Genomic DNA, 27069 nt, shown 5'->3' with positions numbered 1-27069 from the left:
ATCCTGTAGGCTGATAAAAAGAAATGTACAGTATCTCAGAAAAGTGAATACACCCCTCACATTTTTGTAAATATTGTCTAATATATATTAATGTCTAAACTGCTGGCAACAAAAGTCTGTACACCCCTAAGTCAAACATTCCATATTGGGTCCAAAGTGTCAATATTTTGTGTGGCCTTCATTATTTTCCAGCACTGCCTTAACTCTCTTGGGCATGGAGTTCACCAGAGCTTCATAGGTTGCCACTGGAGTCCTCTTCCACTCCTCCATGACAACATCACGGTGCTGGTGGATGTTAGAGACCTTACGCTACTTCACCTTCCATTTGCGGATGCCCCACAGATGCTCTATAGGGTTTAGGTCTGGAGACATGCTTGGCCAGTCCATCACCTTTACCCTCAGCTTCTTTAGCAAGGCAGTGGTCATCTTGGAGGTGTGTTTGGGGTCGTTATTATGTTGGAATACTGCCCTGTGGCCCAGTCCCTGAATGGAGGGGATCATGCTCTGCTTCAGTATGTCACAATGAGAAAAAGGGTTGGAGATTTTTTTTCCCAGTGTTTCTCGCGGGCAGGGCAGTCGTAGAGTACAGGCAGCATACATGCGTAATCATGCATGCATACTGTAGGTGTGAACCAAGCCCTATTGGTTGACTTCATTGATATTTTGTTTTAAGTTAGACAGGTCAAATTATGAAAAGCAGCTGTGTCTGTGAAGCCGCTGCATCCCCAAAGGTGCATGCAGCAACTGGCGGCCCCAACCCCAAAAAACAAATGGTGTACGGGCTTCAGTGCCCATGTGAATGAGGCCTCTAAGCCTAAATCACAATCACTTTAAAGTGGAAGTAAACCCTCCCATCGTTTTCAGCCAGGGAAGCTGCCATCTTGGCCTTTGTTTAATCTTAAACTTCAACTTTAAGCTGCACATGTGATCAGTTATGACACCATCCATTGGTATGTAGCACCACCCCCGTAAGAGCCGCTAGAATGTTCTCTTACTTCAACTCTTCAGCCAGGCACACAGTATTTTCCACAGCCAGGCCCACACTTGGGCTTGTTTCTTGAAAATCAGTTAAGTGTTTTTTGATGTTTTTGAAGAACTTGGATAAGAAAGGGAATGTTGTAGGATAATTCAGGTTCAACTAATTATATGAAGGACAACTTCTTTAACTTGATTGTGAAAGTCCTAACTGAAACAACCTGCACTCTTGAGCAAGTCCTCTATGAGAAGAATAGACTGTTGCTCTTCAAGACACCAGCCAGTATCCCCTTTCTGCTGTACCCAGTAGCTGACTTTCCTAGCACAGAGGGGTAGCTTAAAAAGAACAGACCCTTAGATCTTTGGTCTGAACTCACAGGAGTCGCAAACAGATCCTTTCAGGCATGGCTCCCCTCAGTCAGCTCTTCAAAGCACTTCAGTCAGCTCTCCTTCTTCTAGGCTTCCAGCCTGAGGCCGCATAGCACCAGGTGCTGAGGAGGGCAAAGCAATCCCTCCTAAGCTGGACTCTCCTCTCCAGGCAAAGACCACTTCCCGTGTGTCTCACTGAATATAAATACCTCTTCCCAGCATGCATAGGGGCCCATGCCTGTAATTGGCTGGGATGGCATTTATATTTATGCCACTGATCTGCAAGTCACTCCTGTTCACCCAGCAATTTCTGAAACTGCCTGGATATACATAGATGAGTCATTGCAAGATCTAGTAACACTTGTTAAATACACAGGACTCCCTGGCTGCACTAATTTAGCCTTCCTGTTAGGCAGGAAAACTGCTATATTTTACCTTAGCCTCCTATTAACCACTTCAGCCCCAGAAGGTTTACCCCCTTAAAGTGATTGTAAAGTCTCAGGTTTTTTTTTTTTTTTTAAATAACAAACATATTTAACTTACCTGCTCTGTTGCAGTGGATTTGCACAGAGCAGCCCAGATCCTCCTCTTCTCGGGTCCCTCTTTGCAACTCCTGGCCCCACCCTTCAGTTGAATGCCCCTACAACAAGCAGCTTGCTGCGGGGGCACCTGAGCCGAGCTTCAGCTCCATCTGTCCATTCAGACACAGAGCTGCCGTTCAGGCCCCGCTCCCTCTCTCTCCCCCCCCTCTCTCCCGATTGGCTGACTGACTTTGATTGACAGCCACGGGAGCCCATGGAGGGATCAGCCAATCAGGAGGGAGAGTCCTGGGCTCCAGAGGGACTTGAGGACATTGCTGGACAGAGATGGTGTTTAGGGAACTGCTACACCCAGGAGGTTTTTTTATCCTAATGCATAGAATGCATTAAGATAAAAAAACTTTCTGACTTTACAACTCCTTTAATCACCAGGCCATTTTTTGTGATTCGGCACTGCGTTACTTTACCTGACAATTGCGCCGTCGTGCGACGCTGTACCCAATTAACATTGATGTCCTTTTTTCCCACAAATAGAGCTTTCTTTTGGTGGTATTTAATCACATCTGCTTTTTTTTTTTGCACTAAAAACTTAAAAAAGAGTGACAATTTTGAAAAAAAAACAATATTTTTTACTTTCTGCTATAAAACACATCCAATAAAAAATATAAAAAATCAAATGTCTTCATAAATTTAGGCCAATATGCATTCAGCTACATATTTTTGGTAAAAAATTGATTGGTTTGCGCAAAAGTTATAGCGTCTACAAACGATGGGATATTTTTATGAAATTTTTTTTTTTTTTTACTAGTAATGCCGGTGATCAGTGAGTTTTAGCAGGACTGCGACATTGCGGCGGACAAATCGGACACTAGTGACACTTTTTGGGGACCTGTGACACTAATACAGTGATCAGTGCTACAAATATGCACTGTTACTGTACTAATGACACTGGCAGGAAAGGGGTTAACATTAGGGGCAATTAAGGGGTTAAATGTGTCCCTAGGGGGTGCTTTCTAACAGTGGGTTTCTCTGACTGGGATAAGACAGAGATCTGTGTTCCTGCTTAGCAGGAACACAAGATTTTCATCTTCTCCCCTGTTAGAAAGGCAATCTGTCTTGTTTACATTGTTTACACCATTCTGCTGGGAAATGATTACGGCCGCTGATTGGCATCCCCTGTGTCCAATCAGCGCGCGACAGCACCTCCGGTGGTACACACGCACCCCAAGTGTCTATTGCACTAAATGACATAGAGGTACGTGATTTCGTGCAATAGAGCCGACCTGTTGCAGTAAATATGCAGTAGGCTGTCGGCAAGTGTTTAAAGCAAAACTAAACGTGGAACTTCTACTTATATGCTTCCTTTTGACAGGTACCCTTCCCCACTTCCGGGAGACAGCACCACAGCTCTGTCCCTCGGAAGTTCTGCCCCCCTCCTCTTTCCCCTGCCACTGGGCCAATTAGAAAGCACAGCGCGCTTCGCGCATGCGCAGTAGGGAACTGGCTGTGAACCCGAAAGGCTTCACTGCTGTTTTCCCTTACCATGAATGGCGGCGGCAGCAGCACTCAAGAGCCGTTCAGAAAATTGGCTGCGGATGCCGACATCGCGGGAACCCTGGACAGGTAAGTCCTAATATTAAAAGTCAGCATTCACAGTATTTGTAAGGGTTTACTTTTCATTTTTTGTGTGTGGGGGGGGGGGGGGGGCGGAACTCCTCTTTAACCACTTCCCGCCCGCCCTATAGGCGATTGACAGCGGGAAGGTGGTTGTGTTATCCTGACACGTGGCGATCGGTGATGCGGCGTGTCACTCTGCATCTCCGATCTCAGTACAGAGCCTATTGACGTAGGCTCTTTACCATAAGACCAGCTGTGTCCAACCACAGCTGATCACATAGTAAATAGGAAGTGCCGTTGATAGGCTTTCCTCAGTTCGTGCCTGACAGGCACGAGTAGAGGAGAGCCGATCTGCGGCTCTCCTGACGGGGGGTCTGCACTGGTAATCAGAGCATTGATTACCAGTGCAGACCCTTGGGGGGTGCCACTAGAACAGGGCTGGCCCAAGACATTGTGCTGCCTGGGTCCGAGAATGAAATGCTGCCCCCCCCCCCCCCAAAAAAAAAATTCACGCCCTCCAAGAGGCCCCCACATTCTATAGGACTATGAAAGCAGTCAGAGGAGTGTGAGTGTGTACGGAGTGACAGCAGGAGCAGGACAGAGCAGTAGACACTGGGCAGATGAGCGCACCAGGCTTTCTACTGTCTATAGTGCCCTGCAGGGCTGCGGGCATGGTACAGGAGAATGCAGTGCTGCGGGCATGGTACAGGAGAATGCAGTGCTGTGGGCATGGTGCAGGAGAATGCAGGGCTGCAGGCATGGTACAGGAGAATGCAGGGCTGCGGGCATGGTACAGGAGAATGCGGGGCTGTGGGCACGGTACAGGAGAATGTGGGGCTGCGGGAATGTCGGATGAGAATGCGGGGCTGCGGGCATGGTGCAGGAGAATGCGGGGCTGTGGGCATGGTACAGGAAAATGCAGGGCTGCGGGCATGGTGCATGAAAATGCAGGGCTGTGGGCATGGTGCAGGAGAATGCGGGGCTGCGGGCATGGTGCAAGAGAATGCAGTGCTGTGGGCATGATAGAGGAGAATGCGGGTCTGTGGGCATGGTACAGGAGAATGCGGGGCTGCGGGCATACTACAGGCAGCACTGCATCTTCTTTAGTATGCCTGCAGCCCCGCATAATGGCAGGTAGTGTGGCTGTGGAGCAGTCTCACTTACCTGTTCCTAAAGGTGCCTTAGGATTTAAAAATGGCGCCAACACGTCACCGCGCATGCGCTGCTGCAGCTCGGGAAAGCCCGTACATGTACGGCTATTCCCGGAAATAGCCAAACGTTTTCGGGCTTTCCCAAGAAGCGGCGCATGCGCAGTGTGCATGTCAGGCCGGCCGCGGACCTTTTTTTTTTATTTTTTTAGCAATAGCCGAAGAAGAGAAGAGGCGGCCGGGGGCCTGCACTAGAACCACCAGGGATGCCAACCCATGACCCCAGGGATCCACCATGGCCACCAGGGATGGCAATCAGGGCTCAAGGAGCCCGCCAGTGCCCTCCCCATCAGTGCTGTCCACCAGTGCCCTCCCCATCAGTGCTGCCCACCAGTGCCCATCATTGCCATCTATCAGTGCTGCCCACCAGTGCCCATTATTGCCCACCAGTGCCACCTATCAGTGCCCATCAGTGCCCATTAGTGCCACCCATCAGTGCTGATCAGTGCCCATCAGTGCTACCTATCAGTGCCCATCAGTGCCGCCTATCAGTGCCATCTATCAGTGCCCATCAATGCCACCTATCAGTGCCCACCAATGCTGCATATCAGTGCTACCCATCAGTGCCACATATCAGTGCCCATCAGTGCTGCATATCAGTACCGCCTATCAGTGCCGCATATTAGTGCCACCCCATCAGTGCCACCCCATCAGTGCCTGCTCATCAGTTCCTGTCAGTGCGGCCTCATCAGTGCTCATCAGTGCAGGATCTATTTACAAAATGTTATAACATAAACAAAAAAACTTTTTTTTTTTCTCTCAAACTTTTCGGTCTTTTTTTATTTGTTTAGCAAAAAAAGAAAAACCTTGCGGTGGGAAAAAATGACATAAATTATTAGGTACAGTGTTGCATGGCCGCGCAATTGTCATTCAAAATGCAATAGCACTAAAAGCTATAAATTGGCCTGGGCAGGAAGGAGGAAAAGTGCCTGTTATTGAAGTGGTTAAGCAGGAGACCACACTATTCTCACTATATACATCCTAGCAACCTACCTAGAAGGGTGCTACAGGATGATTTAACAGTTTGGTTAAGAGCACAACCAATATGACAGCTAGCATTCCCAGCATGCTGGAATGTAACTGTTTTATGAAACTGTTAAGGCCTCTTTCAAAAGTCGTGTGATTTTACTGCGATTTTGTTGCATCTTTGTTGCTCCGATTTTGACATGATTTTGACTAAGCAATGCCTATGCCTTTGGACCTCAAAGCACATTAAAATTGGCCCAAAGTAGTGCAGGGACTACTTTGAAGTCATTGCAACTTCAAGATATGAAAGGTACTCATTGGAAATCATGGAGTTCGACTTCTCATGCGACTTTGCAGTCCAAAATCGCAGGACAAGTTGCACAAGTGTGAAAGCGGCCTAAATCAATGGATTTACTTCTGCTTTAATATCACTTTAACCCTTCATCAGATAGCTAGAAACGTGCAACTGTGTGTGTTCCTAGTCATCTGACTAGCTGTCAATCCGAAAAATTGGACATGGAGCTATTGTCTAGTTAACTAACGCATACCAGCGCTACTAAATTTGTTTTTTGCATCTAAGTAAAAAAAAAAAAAAAATCTGGTCATGAAAGGGTGAGCGTCTCCTCAATCAGAACCGCAAATAAACTTCCTGCCAATAATACACTTGTATGACTCATCCTGTTTACCAGGTCTGTCATTAAGATCGCAGTGGTACACAGAGAGTACTCTGTATGTGCTTCCACCCACCGGCATTAAATAAAGAGATATATAATGCCTTGGAACGTGGGCAGCAAAGCTGGCATTTAACCCTATGAAGACATACACGTGATCAAATCCATACAAATAAACCAACCCTAGACCCTCTGCTATAGAGATCTCCATAGGCTTTCTCCAGCCCTGGACCCAGTGTTAATTTTGTTGGCTAAAACATTTTCCTTGACTAAATTAATACTATTTTAGTCGACTAAAACTAAAAGAATTGAGATGACTAAAATATGACTAAAACTAAACTGGCATGTGAGTCGAAAGACTATGACTAAAACTAAATTGAAATTTGACGTCAACGTAAACACTGCACTACCACATAAGAATATGTAATGGAGCATCTACTAAGCTGCTAGAAGAAAAGAAAATTATGTGTAGCCCTGTCCCCATGGGGGTGGCAAATTACAAATAATGCAAGAGTTAACGATGAAGTAGATCCTGAGTTCCCAACCAAGGATTTGAGAATAGTTCAGCACTCAGGATCTGGAACACAAGCCACACATATATATATGTAAATAAATACATATATATATATATATATTAGTGCTGTCAAAATTAGCGCGTTAATAACGCATTAACTCAGATTCATTTTAACGGCGATAATTTTTTTAACGCGCGATTAATGCAGCGCGCATCACCTGTTTGCTGTTTGACCCGTGGCCTACGACGTCCAGACGAAGCTACGCAAGTTAGCCTGGCGGCACACCCCCTCATCGCTCCAAGCAAGCATCGGACGCCAGGAACCACGAGGAAGAGCGGAGACTGATGACAGCACGAGAGCGGACAGCGGAAGCAGACGCACTGACCTACAGATCGGCAGAAAGGTACATAATAAAGCATTCACCACACAGGGGTGAAGAAATGGCTTTTAGCCATCGGAGCACTGTTTCCACTTATATGCGGTACTGAACCGACGTTTATATAATAACGGCAATACAGCCATATTCTGCTGTCCCAACCAAGGAAATCTTGAGCGGTAGTTCTTACAGCCCTGCTTTCAATACTTAGATAAAACCACCCCTAAACGATTTCCTCGGAGCAACTCAATAAGAACAACTGCCCATACACAGTCACCAATTAAAATCGACGACCGATTGCCCAAAAGGAGCCCCTTCAAGAACATTTACGGCTATTAAAGCATGTTGTGATTAATATATGTATATCACTTGAAGTATATGCCGGCCGGTTATCTGTCACTTTATGTTATGTCTGTCTTGTTTCCTATTAATGCACTGATTGTATTCACTAACAACCTTATCTTGCACGGGTGTTACTAAACCCCAATATATTTAATTTATCAATAAACTGTCTATGTTACACACTAATAGCCTCAAACATTACTGCTGACTAAATTGACCCTCTTTCTTCTGTGGTCTATACAGAAAGAAACACTTCATGAAGTTCATATATATTGACCCGTGGCCTAGCCCGTAGTTGGAGAGATAAAGATGCAGCAGCAAACAGAAATGGAAAAAGAAAGGGGTCTTCTGAACGGAAAATTTATATACAAAACGAGGTCTGATGGTTCTGTCGACAAGACAAAAGTTATCTGCAGTTATTGTCGATGTGAATTAAGTTATCACCGCAGCACGTCGAGTTTAAAATATCACTTGATGGCGAAGCATACAACTGACACGGAGAGCCCCCCTCCCCCTCGTCAAAGGCAGACCACAATGGATCAAAGTTTGCAGCGGAGATCGATGGATAAGTCCACAACTAATAGACTCACCTCAACTATAGCTAAATGGGTGGCTACAGCATGTAGACCAGTTAATGTGGTCGAGGACGAGGGTCTACTTGAAATTATTCGCATCGCATCTAACGATTCTACATACGAACTACCTTCAAGAGCCACCATTACAACCAAGATTCACAACTTATATGAAGAGGAGAAAGCTAAAATTCAGGAGGCATTGAGACAGACAAACACGGTTGCGCTCACCGGAGATTATTGGACTTCCCTCAGTAACCATAGCTACCTAGGCGTCACAGCACATTATTTTGACGCGCACTGGAAACTTCAGTCTCACGCTTTGACCGTTATGAAGACAGAAGATAGACACTATGCTGACGTTTGCGCTGAGCACTTTCTTCAAGTAGCCAGACAGTGGAACATTGAACTCAAAATTAAAATAGTGACCACTGATAGTGCACGCAACATGATTGCAGCGGCCAGGCAGCTCCCGTTCGAGCATATGCCTTGCATTGCACACAGCCTCCACCGAGCCATCACAGTTTCTCTCCAAAACAGCCCGTTTGATGGCGCCTTGGCAAAATGCAGGAAGTTAGTGGGTCATTTCAAGCATAGCCCTGCTAACGCAGCCGAGCTTGAACAGCAGCAAGTCAAACATCTTCAAAAGAAAGAGTCACTCGTACAGGAGGTGTCTACTAGGTGGAACAGCACCCTAGAAATGATAAAGCGTGTTGAGAGAAATCAAGAACCATTGAGAGATGCACTGGGCCTACATGCAGGCAACATCAACATGCCAACTGCAGCTGAATTTGATAAACTGAAGAGGTTGGAGACTGTGCTGGAACACTGCAGGTAATTTATTGATACTCTTATTATTATTATATTTGTGTGTGTGTGTGTGTGTGTGTGCGCGTGCGTGTGTTAAGAGTGAGAGATTGAAAGTGAGTGAGAGATTCATTATGTCTAACTAAAGTGCTTTTCTCTATTATTCCAGGTATGTGAGTGAACTTTTAGGAGGAGAGAAATTTGTTTCTTGCTCAGTTGTGCTGCCCGCGTTGTGTCATCTATCACGTGTGATGGAGGTCTCAGAAGATGACCCAGCCTACATGATTAAGTTTAAGGAAACTTTCACAACTGACATGGACAAACGGAAGGAAAAAACCAACACCACATGGCTGAGGGTTGCATCAGCACTGGACCCTAGGTTTAAGGACCTCAAATGTCTGAGCAGGGCTGACAGAGCTGAGGTGTGGAGTTCAGTCTGTGCCTTGCTCAAGAGGGAGGGGCTTGCACAGCCAGATAAACCAGTGACACTGACAACTGAACCACCTAAGAAGATAACATGTCTCATGTCTGTGCCAGAATCTTCATCTGATGATGATGAAGAGGACTGTATTGAGAAATGTGTGGAGCGCTACAAGGCAGAGCCCTCTATTGCCATAGAGGACTGTCCCCTGCAGTGGTGGTCCAATCATGAAGGGGCACACAGTGAGATGGCCTACCTTGCACGCATATACTTATCAACACCTGCCACATCCGTACCTTGTGAAAGATTGTTTTCACTCTCAGGACATGTTGTTCAGAAAAAGCGAGCTGCCCTGTCATCTGAAAATGTAAACAGGCTCGTCTGTTTGAGCAACTGGCTCAGTGCAAAGAAAGAGAAATAATCTGTGAGGAACCTGTGGGTTTTTTATATTCTTTTTCCCACCTGTTTGATAGACATGAACACGTTCTTTGTAAAACATGTCAATGTTCTTTATGCTCTGTTTAGGGTGATTTCAGTAATAATAAATGTACATTTAGGTTAGCATGTTTACAAGAAGTGAGCTGCCCTATCGTGCAAAAATGTAAGGTTTGTGTAAGTAAATTGAGTAAAGAAAGAGAAGTAATGGGAACCGTTTATTTCTATGTTGTTGTTTTTTCATGTGTATAATAGACATGAACAAGTTCTTTGATAAACATATGACTTTTGATACTATGGTCCCTTTGATAGATGTCCAGTCTTCATCCTATGTTAAGTATGGTTTCACTAATAATAAACATGCATTTGCATAAAGCGTCTATTTGTCCACTCCCATGTTGATTAATGTATTCAAAACTTGAAAAGTATTAATTTAAGGTACATTTAGAACTGATACAAATGTGCGATTAATCGCGAGTTAACTCATGACAATCATGCGATTAATCGCGATTAAATATTTTAATCGATTGACAGCCCTAATATATATATATATATATATATATATATATATATATATATATATTAGGGCTGTCAATCGATTAAAATATTTAATCGCGATTAATCGCATGATTGTCATGAGTTAACTCGCGATTAATCGCACATTTGTATCAGTTCTAAATGTACCTTAAATTAATACTTTTCAAGTTTTGAATACATTAATCAACATGGGAGTGGACAAATAGACGCTTTATGCAAATGCATGTTTATTATTAGTGAAACCATACTTAACATAGGATGAAGACTGGACATCTATCAAAGGGACCATAGTATCAAAAGTCATATGTTTATCAAAGAACTTGTTCATGTCTATTATACACATGAAAAAACAACAACATAGAAATAAACGGTTCCCATTACTTCTCTTTCTTTACTCAATTTACTTACACAAACCTTACATTTTTGCACGATAGGGCAGCTCACTTCTTGTAAACATGCTAACCTAAATGTACATTTATTATTACTGAAATCACCCTAAACAGAGCATAAAGAACATTGACATGTTTTACAAAGAACGTGTTCATGTCTATCAAACAGGTGGGAAAAAGAATATAAAAAACCCACAGGTTCCTCACAGATTATTTCTCTTTCTTTGCACTGAGCCAGTTGCTCAAACAGACGAGCCTGTTTACATTTTCAGATGACAGGGCAGCTCGCTTTTTCTGAACAACATGTCCTGAGAGTGAAAACAATCTTTCACAAGGTACGGATGTGGCAGGTGTTGATAAGTATATGCGTGCAAGGTAGGCCATCTCACTGTGTGCCCCTTCATGATTGGACCACCACTGCAGGGGACAGTCCTCTATGGCAATAGAGGGCTCTGCCTTGTAGCGCTCCACACATTTCTCAATACAGTCCTCTTCATCATCATCAGATGAAGATTCTGGCACAGACATGAGACATGTTATCTTCTTAGGTGGTTCAGTTGTCAGTGTCACTGGTTTATCTGGCTGTGCAAGCCCCTCCCTCTTGAGCAAGGCACAGACTGAACTCCACACCTCAGCTCTGTCAGCCCTGCTCAGACATTTGAGGTCCTTAAACCTAGGGTCCAGTGCTGATGCAACCCTCAGCCATGTGGTGTTGGTTTTTTCCTTCCGTTTGTCCATGTCAGTTGTGAAAGTTTCCTTAAACTTAATCATGTAGGCTGGGTCATCTTCTGAGACCTCCATCACACGTGATAGATGACACAACGCGGGCAGCACAACTGAGCAAGAAACAAATTTCTCTCCTCCTAAAAGTTCACTCACATACCTGGAATAATAGAGAAAAGCACTTTAGTTAGACATAATGAATCTCTCACTCACTTTCAATCTCTCACTCTTAACACACGCACGCGCACACACACACACACACACACACACAAATATAATAATAATAAGAGTATCAATAAATTACCTGCAGTGTTCCAGCACAGTCTCCAACCTCTTCAGTTTATCAAATTCAGCTGCAGTTGGCATGTTGATGTTGCCTGCATGTAGGCCCAATGCATCTCTCAATGGTTCTTGATTTCTCTCAACACGCTTTATCATTTCTAGGGTGCTGTTCCACCTAGTAGACACCTCCTGTACGAGTGACTCTTTCTTTTGAAGATGTTTGACTTGCTGCTGTTCAAGCTCGGCTGCGTTAGCAGGGCTATGCTTGAAATGACCCACTAACTTCCTGCATTTTGCCAAGGCGCCATCAAACGGGCTGTTTTGGAGAGAAACTGTGATGGCTCGGTGGAGGCTGTGTGCAATGCAAGGCATATGCTCGAACGGGAGCTGCCTGGCCGCTGCAATCATGTTGCGTGCACTATCAGTGGTCACTATTTTAATTTTGAGTTCAATGTTCCACTGTCTGGCTACTTGAAGAAAGTGCTCAGCGCAAACGTCAGCATAGTGTCTATCTTCTGTCTTCATAACGGTCAAAGCGTGAGACTGAAGTTTCCAGTGCGCGTCAAAATAATGTGCTGTGACGCCTAGGTAGCTATGGTTACTGAGGGAAGTCCAATAATCTCCGGTGAGCGCAACCGTGTTTGTCTGTCTCAATGCCTCCTGAATTTTAGCTTTCTCCTCTTCATATAAGTTGTGAATCTTGGTTGTAATGGTGGCTCTTGAAGGTAGTTCGTATGTAGAATCGTTAGATGCGATGCGAATAATTTCAAGTAGACCCTCGTCCTCGACCACATTAACTGGTCTACATGCTGTAGCCACCCATTTAGCTATAGTTGAGGTGAGTCTATTAGTTGTGGACTTATCCATCGATCTCCGCTGCAAACTTTGATCCATTGTGGTCTGCCTTTGACGAGGGGGAGGGGGGCTCTCCGTGTCAGTTGTATGCTTCGCCATCAAGTGATATTTTAAACTCGACGTGCTGCGGTGATAACTTAATTCACATCGACAATAACTGCAGATAACTTTTGTCTTGTCGACAGAACCATCAGACCTCGTTTTGTATATAAATTTTCCGTTCAGAAGACCCCTTTCTTTTTCCATTTCTGTTTGCTGCTGCATCTTTATCTCTCCAACTACGGGCTAGGCCACGGGTCAATATATATGAACTTCATGAAGTGTTTCTTTCTGTATAGACCACAGAAGAAAGAGGGTCAATTTAGTCAGCAGTAATGTTTGAGGCTATTAGTGTGTAACATAGACAGTTTATTGATAAATTAAATATATTGGGGTTTAGTAACACCCGTGCAAGATAAGGTTGTTAGTGAATACAATCAGTGCATTAATAGGAAACAAGACAGACATAACATAAAGTGACAGATAACCGGCCGGCATATACTTCAAGTGATATACATATATTAATCACAACATGCTTTAATAGCCGTAAATGTTCTTGAAGGGGCTCCTTTTGGGCAATCGGTCGTCGATTTTAATTGGTGACTGTGTATGGGCAGTTGTTCTTATTGAGTTGCTCCGAGGAAATCGTTTAGGGGTGGTTTTATCTAAGTATTGAAAGCAGGGCTGTAAGAACTACCGCTCAAGATTTCCTTGGTTGGGACAGCAGAATATGGCTGTATTGCCGTTATTATATAAACGTCGGTTCAGTACCGCATATAAGTGGAAACAGTGCTCCGATGGCTAAAAGCCATTTCTTCACCCCTGTGTGGTGAATGCTTTATTATGTACCTTTCTGCCGATCTGTAGGTCAGTGCGTCTGCTTCCGCTGTCCGCTCTCGTGCTGTCATCAGTCTCCGCTCTTCCTCGTGGTTCCTGGCGTCCGATGCTTGCTTGGAGCGATGAGGGGGTGTGCCGCCAGGCTAACTTGCGTAGCTTCGTCTGGACGTCGTAGGCCACGGGTCAAACAGCAAACAGGTGATGCGCGCTGCATTAATCGCGCGTTAAAAAAATTATCGCCGTTAAAATGAATCTGAGTTAATGCGTTATTAACGCGCTAATTTTGACAGCACTAATATATATATATATACTAGAGGATTGCGTTCAGCAAGAAATAAACACACTGAATGTTTTAGTATGCTTAGAGAGTGACCACAGATAAAGAATGACTACACTTATGGCCGGAATACACAATAAGAAAATCGACCAAAAATTTCCATTCAGCGAACGATCGGCCGATATTCTACTCATTAATGCCCAGCCATCAATGACCAATATCAATATTGTGAACAAAAAATACAGTTTGAAAAAAACAAAAAATTCTATCGTCTCGTTTGCGAATGAACAATATTCTATACGTTGGTGTTAAGGTCGTTCATTTGAAATCTGTAGAACATCATCACGCTGAACACTGTTTCGATGGTCGGCGGTCAACGGTTGGGCGATATTCGGCCCGTGTATGTTGGCAATGTTTTCGACTAACGAACACTTTTCATAAGTCAGTGGTCGAAAGATCGGGCGATATTCTAATCGTGTATTCCAGCCATTAATGACTAATGTAGAATAAACAATGTAACAATACTAGATCTACTATCAGTGTGCACTCTGTGTACTAACGGGGGCCCCCTTCATGCTGAAATGCAATAGTCTCATGAAGAGTGAGGCCTCATTAAACTTCACCAGTAAGGAAACCTCAAGCAATCCAAGGATAGTAATTGTAATCCAATAAAGGTGATGATGATGATGAACTGTAATCCCCAGAATAGTCAATAATTGTAATCCACACTACTAATGTAAAACAGATGTTGATGTGTCTCAACAGACTAACAGCCTGGGACTGGACAGAGGGCGTAAGGCCTAGTTCACCCACCTCGCACTATATACGTGACTGCAGTGTCCAGTGGTATGACTATATTTACATATGGCCTTTTTAAGCAAACAGTTTGGCAATCCTGCCCTGACTCAGCCTAGGTCTGTGATTAGTGCAGATGTAGATACTGGATGTCTCTCACCCAAACAGGGAAGTCCGCTCCCCTCTGCCACCAGACTCCGCTCTGCTCAGCGTCTCTCTCAGCCTGTCGGAAGACCTTCCGCTCGGTCACACTACCGAGACTTCTCCTCACTCTCACACTGCCCGGTTCAGCTCTGGTGTCCATGACTAGGCCTCTGGCCTACTCCTATGCAATGCGCAGCAGCTCTTCCTCTTCTTTACAGCACGCTGTCCTCGAGGCAAGAGAGCGAAACTCGATCCCGCCCCCTTTATAAAGGTACTCCCAGCAGGCTCTGCGTGCCTTACTGCTCCCTGGGAGAAGAGTCTCTCTCTCTAACAGTCTATGATCATGGCTCCTCCCGGAACTACATCTCCCATAATTCCAAAGTCACTGTCTTTGCAGACCCTCATTAACAAATAACAGTTTGAACAATATCAGCCGTGTGACCAGGCTACATCCTCCCCCCACTTGAACATCTTTGGTCCTCCAAAGATAAGGAGATCCCTCTCCAGAGAAATAAAGGCTGATTTACATTAAAAGTCTTAATCAACCATCTAAAGTAGCATTCATTGCAACTGAAAACCGATTAATAAAATCACTATCTAGTAACTTATTGTACACGCCACCAAATAAATCTGGGTCACTTAGCCAAATTCATATATAAAGTGCTTAATTTAGAAAGTGACCAAGTGCGCCAATAAATGACCATAACATATAAAGTGCTTCTATAAAATATATAACAATTTGCTTCTTATAGTGCTAAATAATAAATAAGTGTCCAAAAAGGTTAAAATCAAATAAATTCAAAGTGATCCGTAATGCTTTCTATCTTCCTCCACCTTTCTTTCCCCGTGTCTTGGGTTTCTTCAGTGCATACACTTCTAGGTGCCCTAAATGCTCACCTTAGTAAGGTAAGTAATACGCCTGTATCACTTAACCAGTAGTGCCTCTGGTTCCTATTGGTTCCTCTCAGCGTTGTTAGTCTCCTTCTGGGATGGTTCCTTATCTCCTGGGTAGTGTTAGGTACTTTCTTCTGTATAACTTTATCTCTCTTATGGGGGTTTCCTATATCCTTCCCATTCGGGATTCCTTACTGCATTTCTTAATCCTTATGGCTCATGTAAATGAGAGGGGCCAACATAGTGTAGTCTTTCAAAAGCATTTATTAAACAAAAAATAGCCAACTCACATTTAAAATTGCGATAAAGCGTCTGCTGAGTTCTGTTCCGGGATCTCATCCCGTTTCGATACGTCACTTCCGGGTAATCCTACGCGTTACGTCACAGAGACACGTGACTTCCTCAGGGCAGCTTGTTACCCAAGCTTTTTGCCTTCTGAGGCTTGGTTCCTTCCGGAAGCTCAGTGGTTTGCACCCTGACAGACCTAGTCTTCGGGGGGCTGAACCCTCTCTGCTGGAGAGGAGTGGAGGTCTTGACCCCCTGTGTCTCTCTACCCGACTCCGGGGATCCGCCCAAAATATAGAGGTATTGGGGACAGATGGGGTGGCACATCCCATCTCATTGTGACCGTAACTACCCTGATAACTGCTGGAGCTCAGACTTTTAGCGGGACTCTCAATTGGCTCCTTCACTGAGGTCCCCTGCAGTTTTCTGCCTTCTTATTAAGAAAAAACTTCTGTATAGCTTTCAGCAACTCTTCCATTGTCTCAGGACTAAATCCCCGCTTCGGGCATTGGGCCCTGAAATGCCCCTTCCCTCTGCAGGCAAAACACCCTCTGTCTCGAGGGAAGAAAAAAATGGATCCTTTAAATGACTTCCGCACCTCAGGAAGTCATTTAAAGGATCCATGACCTGCATCAAGGGATTGGGCTACTTGAAGCATCAAGTCAGTGAATGGAGAGCCCTCTTCGGCCTTATTCTTTTCCGGAACTTCCTCAGAATGGTTTGCCTCCCCTTGTGCTTCACTCTAGTCTTCTGAGAGGCTATTCTCTACTCGTAACAGCCGAGCAGAGGCTCTCTCTCTCTTTAGTTGATTATTTAATGGCTCTTTTCCTCCATGGTTTTTCTCTTCAAGTAAGGCATCTTCCTCCCAAACTTTCCGCTTGAGTTCTGGGTAAGTGGGAATATCCTTGACCCCCTTGAGCAGTAATTTTAAAACAACTGGATGATTGGGCTGAGCTCCTTGTAATACCCGATCCAAGCGTACTTGGTCAGTATCTTTAGTGTCGACACCTTTCCACAGGAGGATTTGGTGTAACATTTTATCTACCCGTGAGATGTACTCCGATAACTTTTCCCCCTTCTGCTGGTGTGTATGGTGGAATTTATAGAGCAGATCAGTGGTCTTCTCCACCCGTCCAAACACATCCAAAAGGGATTTCAGATAATCATCCGCCGTACAGTTATTATTCCCCATCCGTAGATTTTGGATCACTTCTGCTGCAGGGCCCCGCAAGCTCTCACTTAACCTCTGTCTTTTCACAGACTCTGCAATGCTCCATTCATCCACAGCCTGGGTGGCCTGAGTCATCCAACTCTTGAAGTCCGCTTTACCAGTAGGGGTAGGCGACTGCCCAGAAAAGAAACGCAACTTGCGGTAGTTTTGTGCAGCTCCACTTCCACTCCAATTCAAAACCAGGCTATCCACCAACCGACTCATGTCGGCGTAGAAAGAAGCGGGAGGTATAGCAGCTTTGTCTCCATCTTTGCTCATGGAACTGGGCCCTGGGCAAGGGCTCCCTTGAGGTGAGGAGGATTTCCCTTCACTGTCCTCCTTCTTCTTCAAAGAGGAGAAAACTTTAGTCAGGATATTCTCATCCAGCATCACCTTGTCAGTTTGAAATATGTCCGGGACTTCTTCTTTCCACTCTACCAAAACTTGCACAATATCCAGGGCATAGTCAGCCCGAGCATCCAGGATATAGGCCGATTGCCCTGGGGTTAGGGCCCGCACCCAACGTCTGATCTCAGTCTCTGTATGTTAATTTCCTGAAACTTCCAGGACCTCACTTTGATCCAAGCTGGCTCCTTGATACAGTGCCCAGGACCGAGCAAGGACAGGATTCATTGCTTCTCCAGCTACTGGCCCTCTGGGAGGGGCATTCAGGGCAGAAGTGGCACCGGACGAGCCCCCAAATGTAGCCCTGCCCCCATAGGGGTGGCTTAATGCATGGGTATCCTCTTCAATTCTTTCACCCTGAGCTGATTCCAACCCAACTGACACTATTGGTTATGTCATAATGAGTAATTAAGACCACAAATAATTGCAGTGTAAGAACAAGTTTACTGATTTTGAAATAGGAATAAATAAAAGTATGCAGACAGAATTATAGATAATGCAAGAGTTAACAATGAAGTAGATCCTGAGTTCCCAACCAAGAATTTGAGCGTAGTTCAGCACTCAGGATCTGGAACACAAGCCACACATATATATGTAAATAAATACATATGTATACTAGAGGATTGCGTTCAGCAACAAATAAACACACTGAATGTTTTCGTTTACTTAGAGAGTGACCACAGATAAAGAATGACTTCACTTAATGACTAATGTAGAATAAACAATGTACCAATACTACATCTACTATCAGAGTGCACTCTGTGTACTAACAGGGGCCCCCTTTACGTATACTGAACTGCAATAGTCTCCTGAAGAGTGAGGCCTCACTAGTCTTCACCGGTAAGGAATCCTCAAGCAATCCAAGGATAGTAATTGTAATCCAATAAAGGTGACGATGATGATGAACTGTAATCCCCAAAATAGTCATTAATTGTAATCCTCAGAAACGAATGTAAAACAGATGTTGATGTGTCTCAACAGACTAACAGCCTGGGACTGGACAGAAGGCTTAAGGCCTAGTTCACCCACCTCGCACTATATACGTGACTGCAGTGTCCGGTGGTATGATTATATTTCCATATGGCCTTTTTAAGCAAACAGTTTGGCAATCCTGCACTGACTCAACCTAGGTCTGTGATTAGTGCAGATGTAGATACTCTATGTCTCTCACCCAAACTGGGAACTCCGCTCCCCGCTGCCACTAGGCTCCGCTCTGTTCAGCGTCTCTCTCAGCCTGTTGGATGACCTTCCGCTCGGTCACACTACCGAGACTTCTCCTCGCTCTCACACTGCCCGCTTCAGCTCCGGTGTCCACGACTAGGCCTCTGGCCTACTCCTCTGCGATCCGCAGCAGCTCTTCCCCTTCTTTACAGCACGCTGTCCTTGAGGCATGAGAGCAGGGGCAGACTGGCAACTTTCAGCCCAGGGGGCAAGTACAAACCAGAGGCCCATGCTGCAGCGACTAGGCCCTGCTCTCCCTCTTCCTGTCCTCCTCCTGACCCACATTCCAGATTGAAGCTTCGCTCCCAGAACTCTCTACTCACCGTCTGAACCCCCGATTCCCGACCTGGCCAGCAGGGGGCAGTTGGGGTAAGCTAGGACAGTTTAGTTGGGGCTGGCCGGGAGAGGAGAGTCTCCAGTGGGGCATGGAACCGGCCTCTGCTCAGACACAGTTTACACCATCCATACTGAAGAGGAAGGCCTGCGCTCTGTCCTTGTCTTCATCCTGCACTCAGTAGGTCAGCAGTGGGGACTTTTTACTTCTCTTCACCAGGAATCCTTTAGGCATGTCTGTGGCAGAAGCAGTGCAGCCTTTTTACAGGGCATCAGAGCGGCCCAGGGGGCAATTGCCCCCCTGCCCCCTGGCCCAGTCCTCCCCTGCATGAGAGCGAAACTCGATCCCGCCCCCCTTTATAAAGGCACTCCCAGCAGGCTCTGCGTGCCTTACTGCTCCCTGGGAGAAGAGTCTCTCTCTCTCTCTAACAGTCTATGATCCTGGCTCCTCCCGGAACTATATCTCCCATAATTCCAAAGTCACTGTCTTTGCAGACCCTTATTAACAAATAACAGTTTGAACAATATCAGTCGTGCGACCTGGCTACATATGAAAAAGGCTTTGGTAATATTTAACATTGGTAATATATTCAGGTAATATGTGCAATGGCATTACAGTCAACAGGGTTTACAGTTTTTGGGGTTTTTAATATTTTCAAGTTGTACTTCTGCTTGTCAAAAAGCAATATATTTGTTTTATTTATAAAGACATTATATATCACAACAGCTAAATCTGTGTCTGTAGTGCATGTTCAAACCTTAATACCAGAAATAATAACATGCTATTAGATTTTTACTCCAGGAGTATGTAATGAGTTTAAATAATGCATTAAAATTTAATAAACCCATTCAATTTTAAATGTACTGGAGATTTTGGTCGACTGAAATAGGACTAAAACGAAAACAATTCAGACATATAAAATACGACTAAAACTAAAATGGGATTTTAGTCAAAAAACTATAACTAAAACTAATTCTAAATTTGATGTCAAAATTAACACCACCCGGGCCCCCTAAACAATGCTTCATCTATCATCGAATGTGCCTCCATCACATGAACATGACTCATCTCGTTACAATAAATACAAGATTCCAGGTTTCCATGGTTGCAGAAGAAAGACATTTATCGAGAAGGCATGGATGTCGTTTTGGTCCTATAGTTCAATGTAACATATACAATTGAAGTACAATTGTCCATTGTTTTAAAAGACCTGCGCTGTCACATGAAGTGCCCTTACCTTTATTATTTAACGTCATTATCTTATATTATATGATAGCAGTGGAGTGTTTACCAGGTTAGTCAGTAAAAAAAGAAGGAACATATTAACCACTTGCCGACCGCCCTCCACAGTTTTACTGTAGCAGGCTGGCTCAGCTGCGTGAAACGACGTAGGGGTACGGGAGTGGTGCTGGGGGGTGAGGGCGCATCGGCAGCGGCGTTCTCCCACCCCCACTAAGTAGCGGGATGTTGATCCACGAGACCGGCGGTCACGATTGCTGCCGGGCACCCGCGATCACTCCCCGCTGAGAGAGGACGGTCAGCTGTTGTAAACACAGGTCTCTGTGGTCATTTCAAAGTCCCTCCCCCCACAGTTAGCAAACACTCCCCTAGGCTCACAATTAGCTATTTGATCACCCCTAGGTTAACCCCTTCCCTGCCAGTATTACAGTAACAGTGCATGTTATTAGCACTTATTATTGTAGTAATGTCACTGGTCCCCCGAAAAGTGTAAAAAATGTCAGTTAGGGGTTTCCATCTGTCCGCCGCAATGTCGCAGTCCTGCTAAAAATCACAGATCGCCACCATTACTAGTAAAAAAATAAAAATGACATAAATCTTTCCCCTAGTTTGTAGACGCGATAACTTTTGCGTAAACCAATCAAAATATGCTTATTGGCCTAAAAGGATGATGTTTTATAGCAGAATGTGAAAAATATTGTTTTGTTTTTTTTTTTTAGAATTGTCACTATTTTTTTGTTTATAGCGCAAAAAAATAAAATCGCAGAGGTGATCAAATACCAACAAAAGAAAGCTCTATTTGTGGGGAAAAAGGACATCAATTTTATTTCGCTAGAGTGTCGCAGGACCATGCAATTTTCCATTAACCACTTTACCACCGGATGATTTTGCTGTCTTATGTCCAGGCCACTTTTTGCGATTCGGCACTGTGCGAATTTAACTGACAATTGCGCGGTCGTGCAATGCCGTACCCAAACAAAATTTACAAATTTTGAAAAAATAACAATATTTTTCACATTTTTTTATATGAAATTCCCCCCCCCCCCCCCCCAAAAATGTAAAAATATTTTTTTTTTTTAAATTTTTGGCCAATTTGTTTTCTGCTACCTATGTTTGGTAAAAAAAATCACAATAAGTGTATTTTGATTGGTTTGCGCAAAAGTTATTGCGTTTACTAACTAAGGGAAAGCAAAGGGAGACAGACTCATAGATTGTATAAATAATCAAAGCACCACGTCCCAGTTGAATATGTAAAGGGAAAAGAAATAGGGCTCAATCTTTGAGCCCTATTTCTTTTCCCTTTACATAAGGGAAAGATTTCTGTCATTTTTGGTGTTTTTTTTTTTTTAACAAGCAATGGCGCCGATCTGCGATTTTTTTTGCGGGACTGCGACATTGCGGCGGACAGATCGGACCCTTGACTGACATTTTTGACACTTTTGGGGGTACCAGTGACATTACTACAGTAATCAGTGCTATACATATGCACTGTTACTGTAAAAATGACCCTGGCAGGGAAGGGGTTAATTTTATTGGAGAGGGAGGGGTTAATGTATGCCTGGTGCTTACTAACGTGTGTGGGGGGGGGGAGGTGACTGAGTGACACAGGGACAGATCGCATGTTCAGCTATGCTGAACCCTGCAATCTGACCCTGTCTGTCGCTTAGGAGATCCGCCCGCCTTGTTTACACAAGCGGGCGGATCTCCAGACTCGATTTCCTGACGATCGGGGACTGAATACAGCGGGAGCGAGCCTCCGGTGGCGCGCGCGCGCCGCCCACAAGGTGAGGAGTCCAGCGGCGTAAGTCTACGTCGCTGGACGGGAACGAGACACTTTGCCGCAGTACAGTCAACGTGACTGGTCGGCAATTCGTTTAATTAATGTTAGTGCCGAATCGCAAAGAATGGCCTGGTCATTAACCTCCCTAGCGGTATTCCCGAATGTGGCTCGGGGTAAATTACAGTAGCAAAAGCGGTAACCCCGAGCAACACTCGGGATTACACCAGAATGAAACTCGCCTTCCCCTGTGATCCCCTGCTGTCCTCCTCCGCCGTCCTCCAGGCATCCTCACGCTGTCTTCACGTTCCCTTCCATGCGAGCGTTGCGCCGCAGGGGGTGGAACCAGCGGCAATTTCAAAAAGTAAATAAAATAAATGACATGATACAAAGTTGTTATCCTTACACTTGATTACACTTTATCAAGTAATTTACCTCAGGATTTCACCTGGTGACTTTTCCAGTGCCCTGCCTGTGCTTTTCCAGTTCTTTGTGCCTGAAAAATTGAGAACGACCATGGCGTCCAAAAAGTGTTCTTTTTGCGCAAAAGCGCTTCTAGACAAACTGGAAAACAGCGACAGCAAAACTGAGTTACTTGAGCAACTGAGCGATATCGATTTGTGGGAAAATTCGTCATCAGGTACGGAAAGTGACGACGACAGCGATGATCCTGTGACTGAGCTCAGAAATGTGCAGACTTGGTGCTCTATTGACTGCGGTACGGATCAGGCAGCGCCCCCAAGATTCCCATTTACTGGAGCACCTGGTATGAAAGTTGATGTTAACCATGCCAACCCCTTGGCATACCTCCAATTATTTTTGACCAATGAGGATATTGAAGAAATTGTTACCGAGACCAAGCGGTAAAAAGACCAACAATGCGCTACGCATCGGAGGTTTGCAAGATGCAGAAAGTGGGAACCAGTGACCAAAGATGACCTTTGGAAATTTCTGGGCCTAATAATTCTTTTTACACTTTTTGTAGCTGCTGACTTTTAATAAACACAGAAACGGCTGGAACTCCGCTTTACATGAGAACTTCACAAAGATGAAATTGTCCTTCAAAGACATTTAGCCCCGGTTCACACTACTGCGTGTGCGGGGTTCGCATGTCATGTCGGAGCGCACTGCTCCGACATGACATGCGATCAGCTGTGCGGTGCGAGTTTAGCCATACAATGTATGGCTAAATTCGCATCGCACCCGGAGCAAAGACGCACAGGAGGCATTTTTGCTGCCGCATCAGGATCGGATCGCACAGCGGTTCACACTTGTGCGATCCGATCTTGTGCGAACTGCACGATCGCACTGCGATATGCGATCAAACTGGGGGTGTCGTTAAGATTACATTGACACCCCCAGCGGATCGCATATGGCAGTGTGAACTGCCGGGGGTGCGTGTGCGATGTGGGAACAGGCTGCGAATTTGCAGCCTTCCCGCATCGCATCAGTGTGAACCGAGCCTTAGTTTAGTCAACTGAGCCAGTAAAAGGGGAGTAAATACCAATTCCCATTAACCACTTAAGCCCCGGAAGATTTTACCCCCATTCCGACCAGGGGGTTTTTTGCGATTCGGCACTGCGTGACTTTAACGGACAATTGCGCGGTCGTGCGACGCTGTACCTAAACGAATTTGATGTCCTTTTTTTCCCACAAACAGAGCTTTCTTTTGGTGGTATTTGATCACCTGTGCGATTTTTACTTTTTGCGCTATAAACAAAAAAAGAGCGTCAATTTTGCAAAAATAACAATATTTTTCACATTTATTTATATGAAATTCCCCCCAAAAAATGTAAAAATCAAAATTTTTTAACATTTTCGGCCAATTTGTTTTATGCTACATATGTTTGGTAAAAAAAAAATCGCAAAAAGCGTATTTTGATTGGTTTGCGCAAAAGTTATCGCGTTTACTAACAAAGGAAAGATTTTTGGCATTTTTGTTGTTTTTTTTTTTTAACGAGTAATGGCGGCGATCTGCGATATTGCGGCGGACAGATCGGACCCTTGACTGACATTTTTGACACTTTTGGGGTTACCAGTGACATTTCTACAGTAATCAGTGCTATACATATGCACTGTTACTGTAAAATTACACTGGCAGTGAAGGCGTTAACTTTTGTTGAGAGGGAGGGGTTATGTGTGTCCCTAGGGGCGTGATTCTAACTGTGATTGGCTGTGGCTTGCGGTGTATGAACAGTGATCAACGGTCCTACATAGTAGAACCGTATGATCACCATTCATACACAGGGGAGAATGACAGGCAGCTTGTTTACATTAGCCGCCTGCCTTTCTCCCTCTGCACCGACGATCGCCGAGTGACTGGCGGACATCGGGGCCGCCGGTCACACACGCGGGGGGGGGGGGGTCCGTGACCGCGCGGGAGCGGGCCTCCGGGGTCGCTCGCTCCCTAGACCCTCACAGGCTCTGCCTGTGAGGGGCTGACCGCCGCAGTAAATGCGGCGTTCGGCAAGCGGTTAAAGAAAATCACCAGATCTTCCTTCTCCAAACTCTATCTCACAGGCTGCTTGTCCCTACACCTTGAAGGACTCTGTGCCCTTGGTTTCCCTTCAGCCATTGTGGATCCCTTGCCCCTATAGTTCCCTGCATTTTCTCAAACAGGTGATCTTTTCTGGTCTGTAAGGAGTGAATAGAGTCCACACAACATGGGTTTCTTTCAAAACATAAACTCTGTTAGGGTTCTGTTTTGGTGGGCTTGGGTTGGTGACCTCAGTTTGGGATGCTTCTGAGATAATTCAGAATTGACCTCCTTCTGGTCTTCATTTGACCTCCTTCAAGCAGGTTTTGCATTCCCATAGTTCTCATTCACACAGCGCGGCAAAAGCAGAAAGTTGAGCCATGGTTTTACCCTTCCCTGATTGTCCACCTAAAGAAGGGGATGCAGTAGCTCAGAGCTGTACACACGACACAGCCATGATTAAAAATAAATCACATATCATAGTCGGTGGAGGAAGGGGGGAAGGGGGGGGGGGGGGTACCACCACTGAGCACAACCAATTTAGGTCTATAGGGCCATGCTGCAACTGCCCTGCAACCATATGCAGCGCTGCTGTTAGAAATCATGGGGCCCCATACAGCCTTCCTGACTAGGCCCCCCCCCACTCCCGCCCCCCTAACATATCAAAACAATATTTTCATTAACAATACACTAAAATCATTATTAGTAAACACAACTTAACTTACAAAATTTCTGCTAAATCTATAAGATAAAACTGAATTAGGTAAAATTGAGGTCTTGGGGGTTATTCACATGGTGTCCTGTACAATGTGAATCAGCAGTTTGTTTATGTGGCTGGAGCCACCTGGAGCTGTGTGCAGCCTATGTTACACTATGAGGACACAGCAGCTGTACAAACACAGCCGCAGGCCATAATATGATAGGCGTGTGGGTGCGAGTGTATAGTTCCAAACACAGATAATGTACATTCAGGGCCACTCACCCATACCTGCTCACCTGCTGTCAAATAACGACCTGAGGATGTGTTCATGCAGCCACTGCATCTCCATAGAGTAACATGCAGCTCCAGCCCTATGAACAAACCACTCATTCATACGGCCAGAGTACCTGTGTGAATGAGTCCTCAGGGCTTGTTCACAGGTGAGGTTGGCAGGGTGGTAAAGCCCCTTGGTTGGGCTGTGCTTTTACCGCCCCTCAACTGCTACCTGCTTTAGTTGCAGAGGCAGCCGCTGGGGGTGTACACATGCCATGGCTGCAATGCTTTGCTTTGCAGTCCTGGCAGTAATTATACCCCTTATCTAATGCAAATTATTCAAGTGAATGGCGCTGCAAGTGCCCTGCAACCGTGTGTATTGCATGCAATGCGCTGGTGTGGGGTTTAAGGGGGTAAAGCAGATGGTTAGAAGGCGATACAATGCCTATCAAATGCTCTCTGAAGAGCAAAGGGTATGGGTAATGGCTTGTTGGTAGGATAGCAGGCAAACAGTGGCAGGGTACAGTGGGGGGTAGCTGGTAGGACAGCAGGCACATAGTGGCAAAGTACAGGGAGTGGGTAGCTGGTAGGATAGCAGGACACAGCTGAAGTGTAAAAGGAGGCACAGTGCCACACAGTGGCAGGGTACAGTGGGGGGTAGCTGGTAGGACAGCAGTCACACAGGGGCAGAGTACAGGGAGTTGGTAGCTGGTAGGATAGCAGGCACACATTGGCAGGATACAAGGAGCTGTAGTTGGTAGGATAGATGGCACACATTGGCAGGATACAAGGAGGGGTAGTTGGTAGGATAGCAGGCACACAGTGGCAGGGTACAAGGAAGGGTAGTTGGTAGGATAGTAAGCACATATTGGCAAGGTACAAGGAAAGGTAGTTGGCAGGATAGCAAGCACACAGTGGCAGGATACAAGGAGGGGCAGTTGGTAGGATAGCAGGCACACAGTGTCAGGGTACAAGGAAGGGTAGTCGGTAGGATAGCAGGCACACAGTGGCAGGGTGCAAGGAGGGGGCAGCTGGTATGATAGAAGGCATACAGTTACTTGGTACAAGGAGGTGGTAGTTGGTAGGATAGCAGGAACACAGCTAGCTGGCCCCGCAGTGTGCTGATGGCCCAGGCTGAATGCAGTAAGCTGGTATGTAAAGTACGCAGGCTGACAGGACTCTATGACTCGGCAGGGAGAGGGATGGTGGCACTAGGTAAGGTCCAGTCTCAGCCATCCTGACCCTAGCTCACTCACCTCTGGAGTTAGATAGCACACATAGGACAGTTGCTTGGGGGACTTGGCTACCCCTCTGGTCCCAAGCCCCTTAATGGTAGCACTGTGGGTGGCAAACAGGAGGATTGGAACAGTGGAAGGGGGCACAGACACTGGAACCACTCCTCCTGAGGCTCCCTGCAGCAACTGAAAGCGGAGAGGAGGGGAAGCCGGCTGTGCTGCAGGTGGAGCCGCAGCACAGTGGGATCGGTTTAGGCGATAAGGCAGTACAGCCGGTGTTCTGTCAAAAGAGCCAACTCATCAAAATCTCCAATTACGCCACTTCCGGT

General features: G+C 45.4%; 2 protein-coding genes across 2 annotated transcripts; one reads left to right on the top strand and one right to left on the bottom strand.

The window, feature by feature from the left end:
* Nucleotides 1-7887: 7887 nt before the first annotated feature.
* On the top strand, nucleotides 7888-9799 carry LOC309550654 (E3 SUMO-protein ligase ZBED1-like; the record flags this gene model as incomplete). The annotated part of the gene is made up of 2 exons (XM_082250990.1): nucleotides 7888-8984; nucleotides 9127-9799. 2 exons carry the CDS (start codon nucleotides 7888-7890, stop codon nucleotides 9797-9799), a joined length of 1770 nt encoding a protein of 589 aa, XP_082107116.1.
* A 1150-nt stretch (nucleotides 9800-10949) lies between these two features.
* LOC309550653 (E3 SUMO-protein ligase ZBED1-like) lies at nucleotides 10950-12863 on the bottom strand (the record flags this gene model as incomplete). Its single annotated transcript, XM_082250989.1, has 2 exons — nucleotides 10950-11622; nucleotides 11767-12863. The coding sequence occupies 2 exons, from the start codon at nucleotides 12861-12863 to the stop codon at nucleotides 10950-10952; spliced, it is 1770 nt and encodes a 589-aa protein (XP_082107115.1).
* Between the last annotated feature and the right edge of the window lie 14206 nt (nucleotides 12864-27069).

Source organism: Pelophylax lessonae (genome assembly GCF_965119305.1).
Source record: "Pelophylax lessonae genome assembly, chromosome: 3".
NCBI lineage: Eukaryota > Metazoa > Chordata > Amphibia > Anura > Ranidae > Pelophylax > Pelophylax lessonae.
Note: the sequence above shows the minus strand (reverse complement) of the source record. Positions and strands in the feature narration are given on the sequence as shown.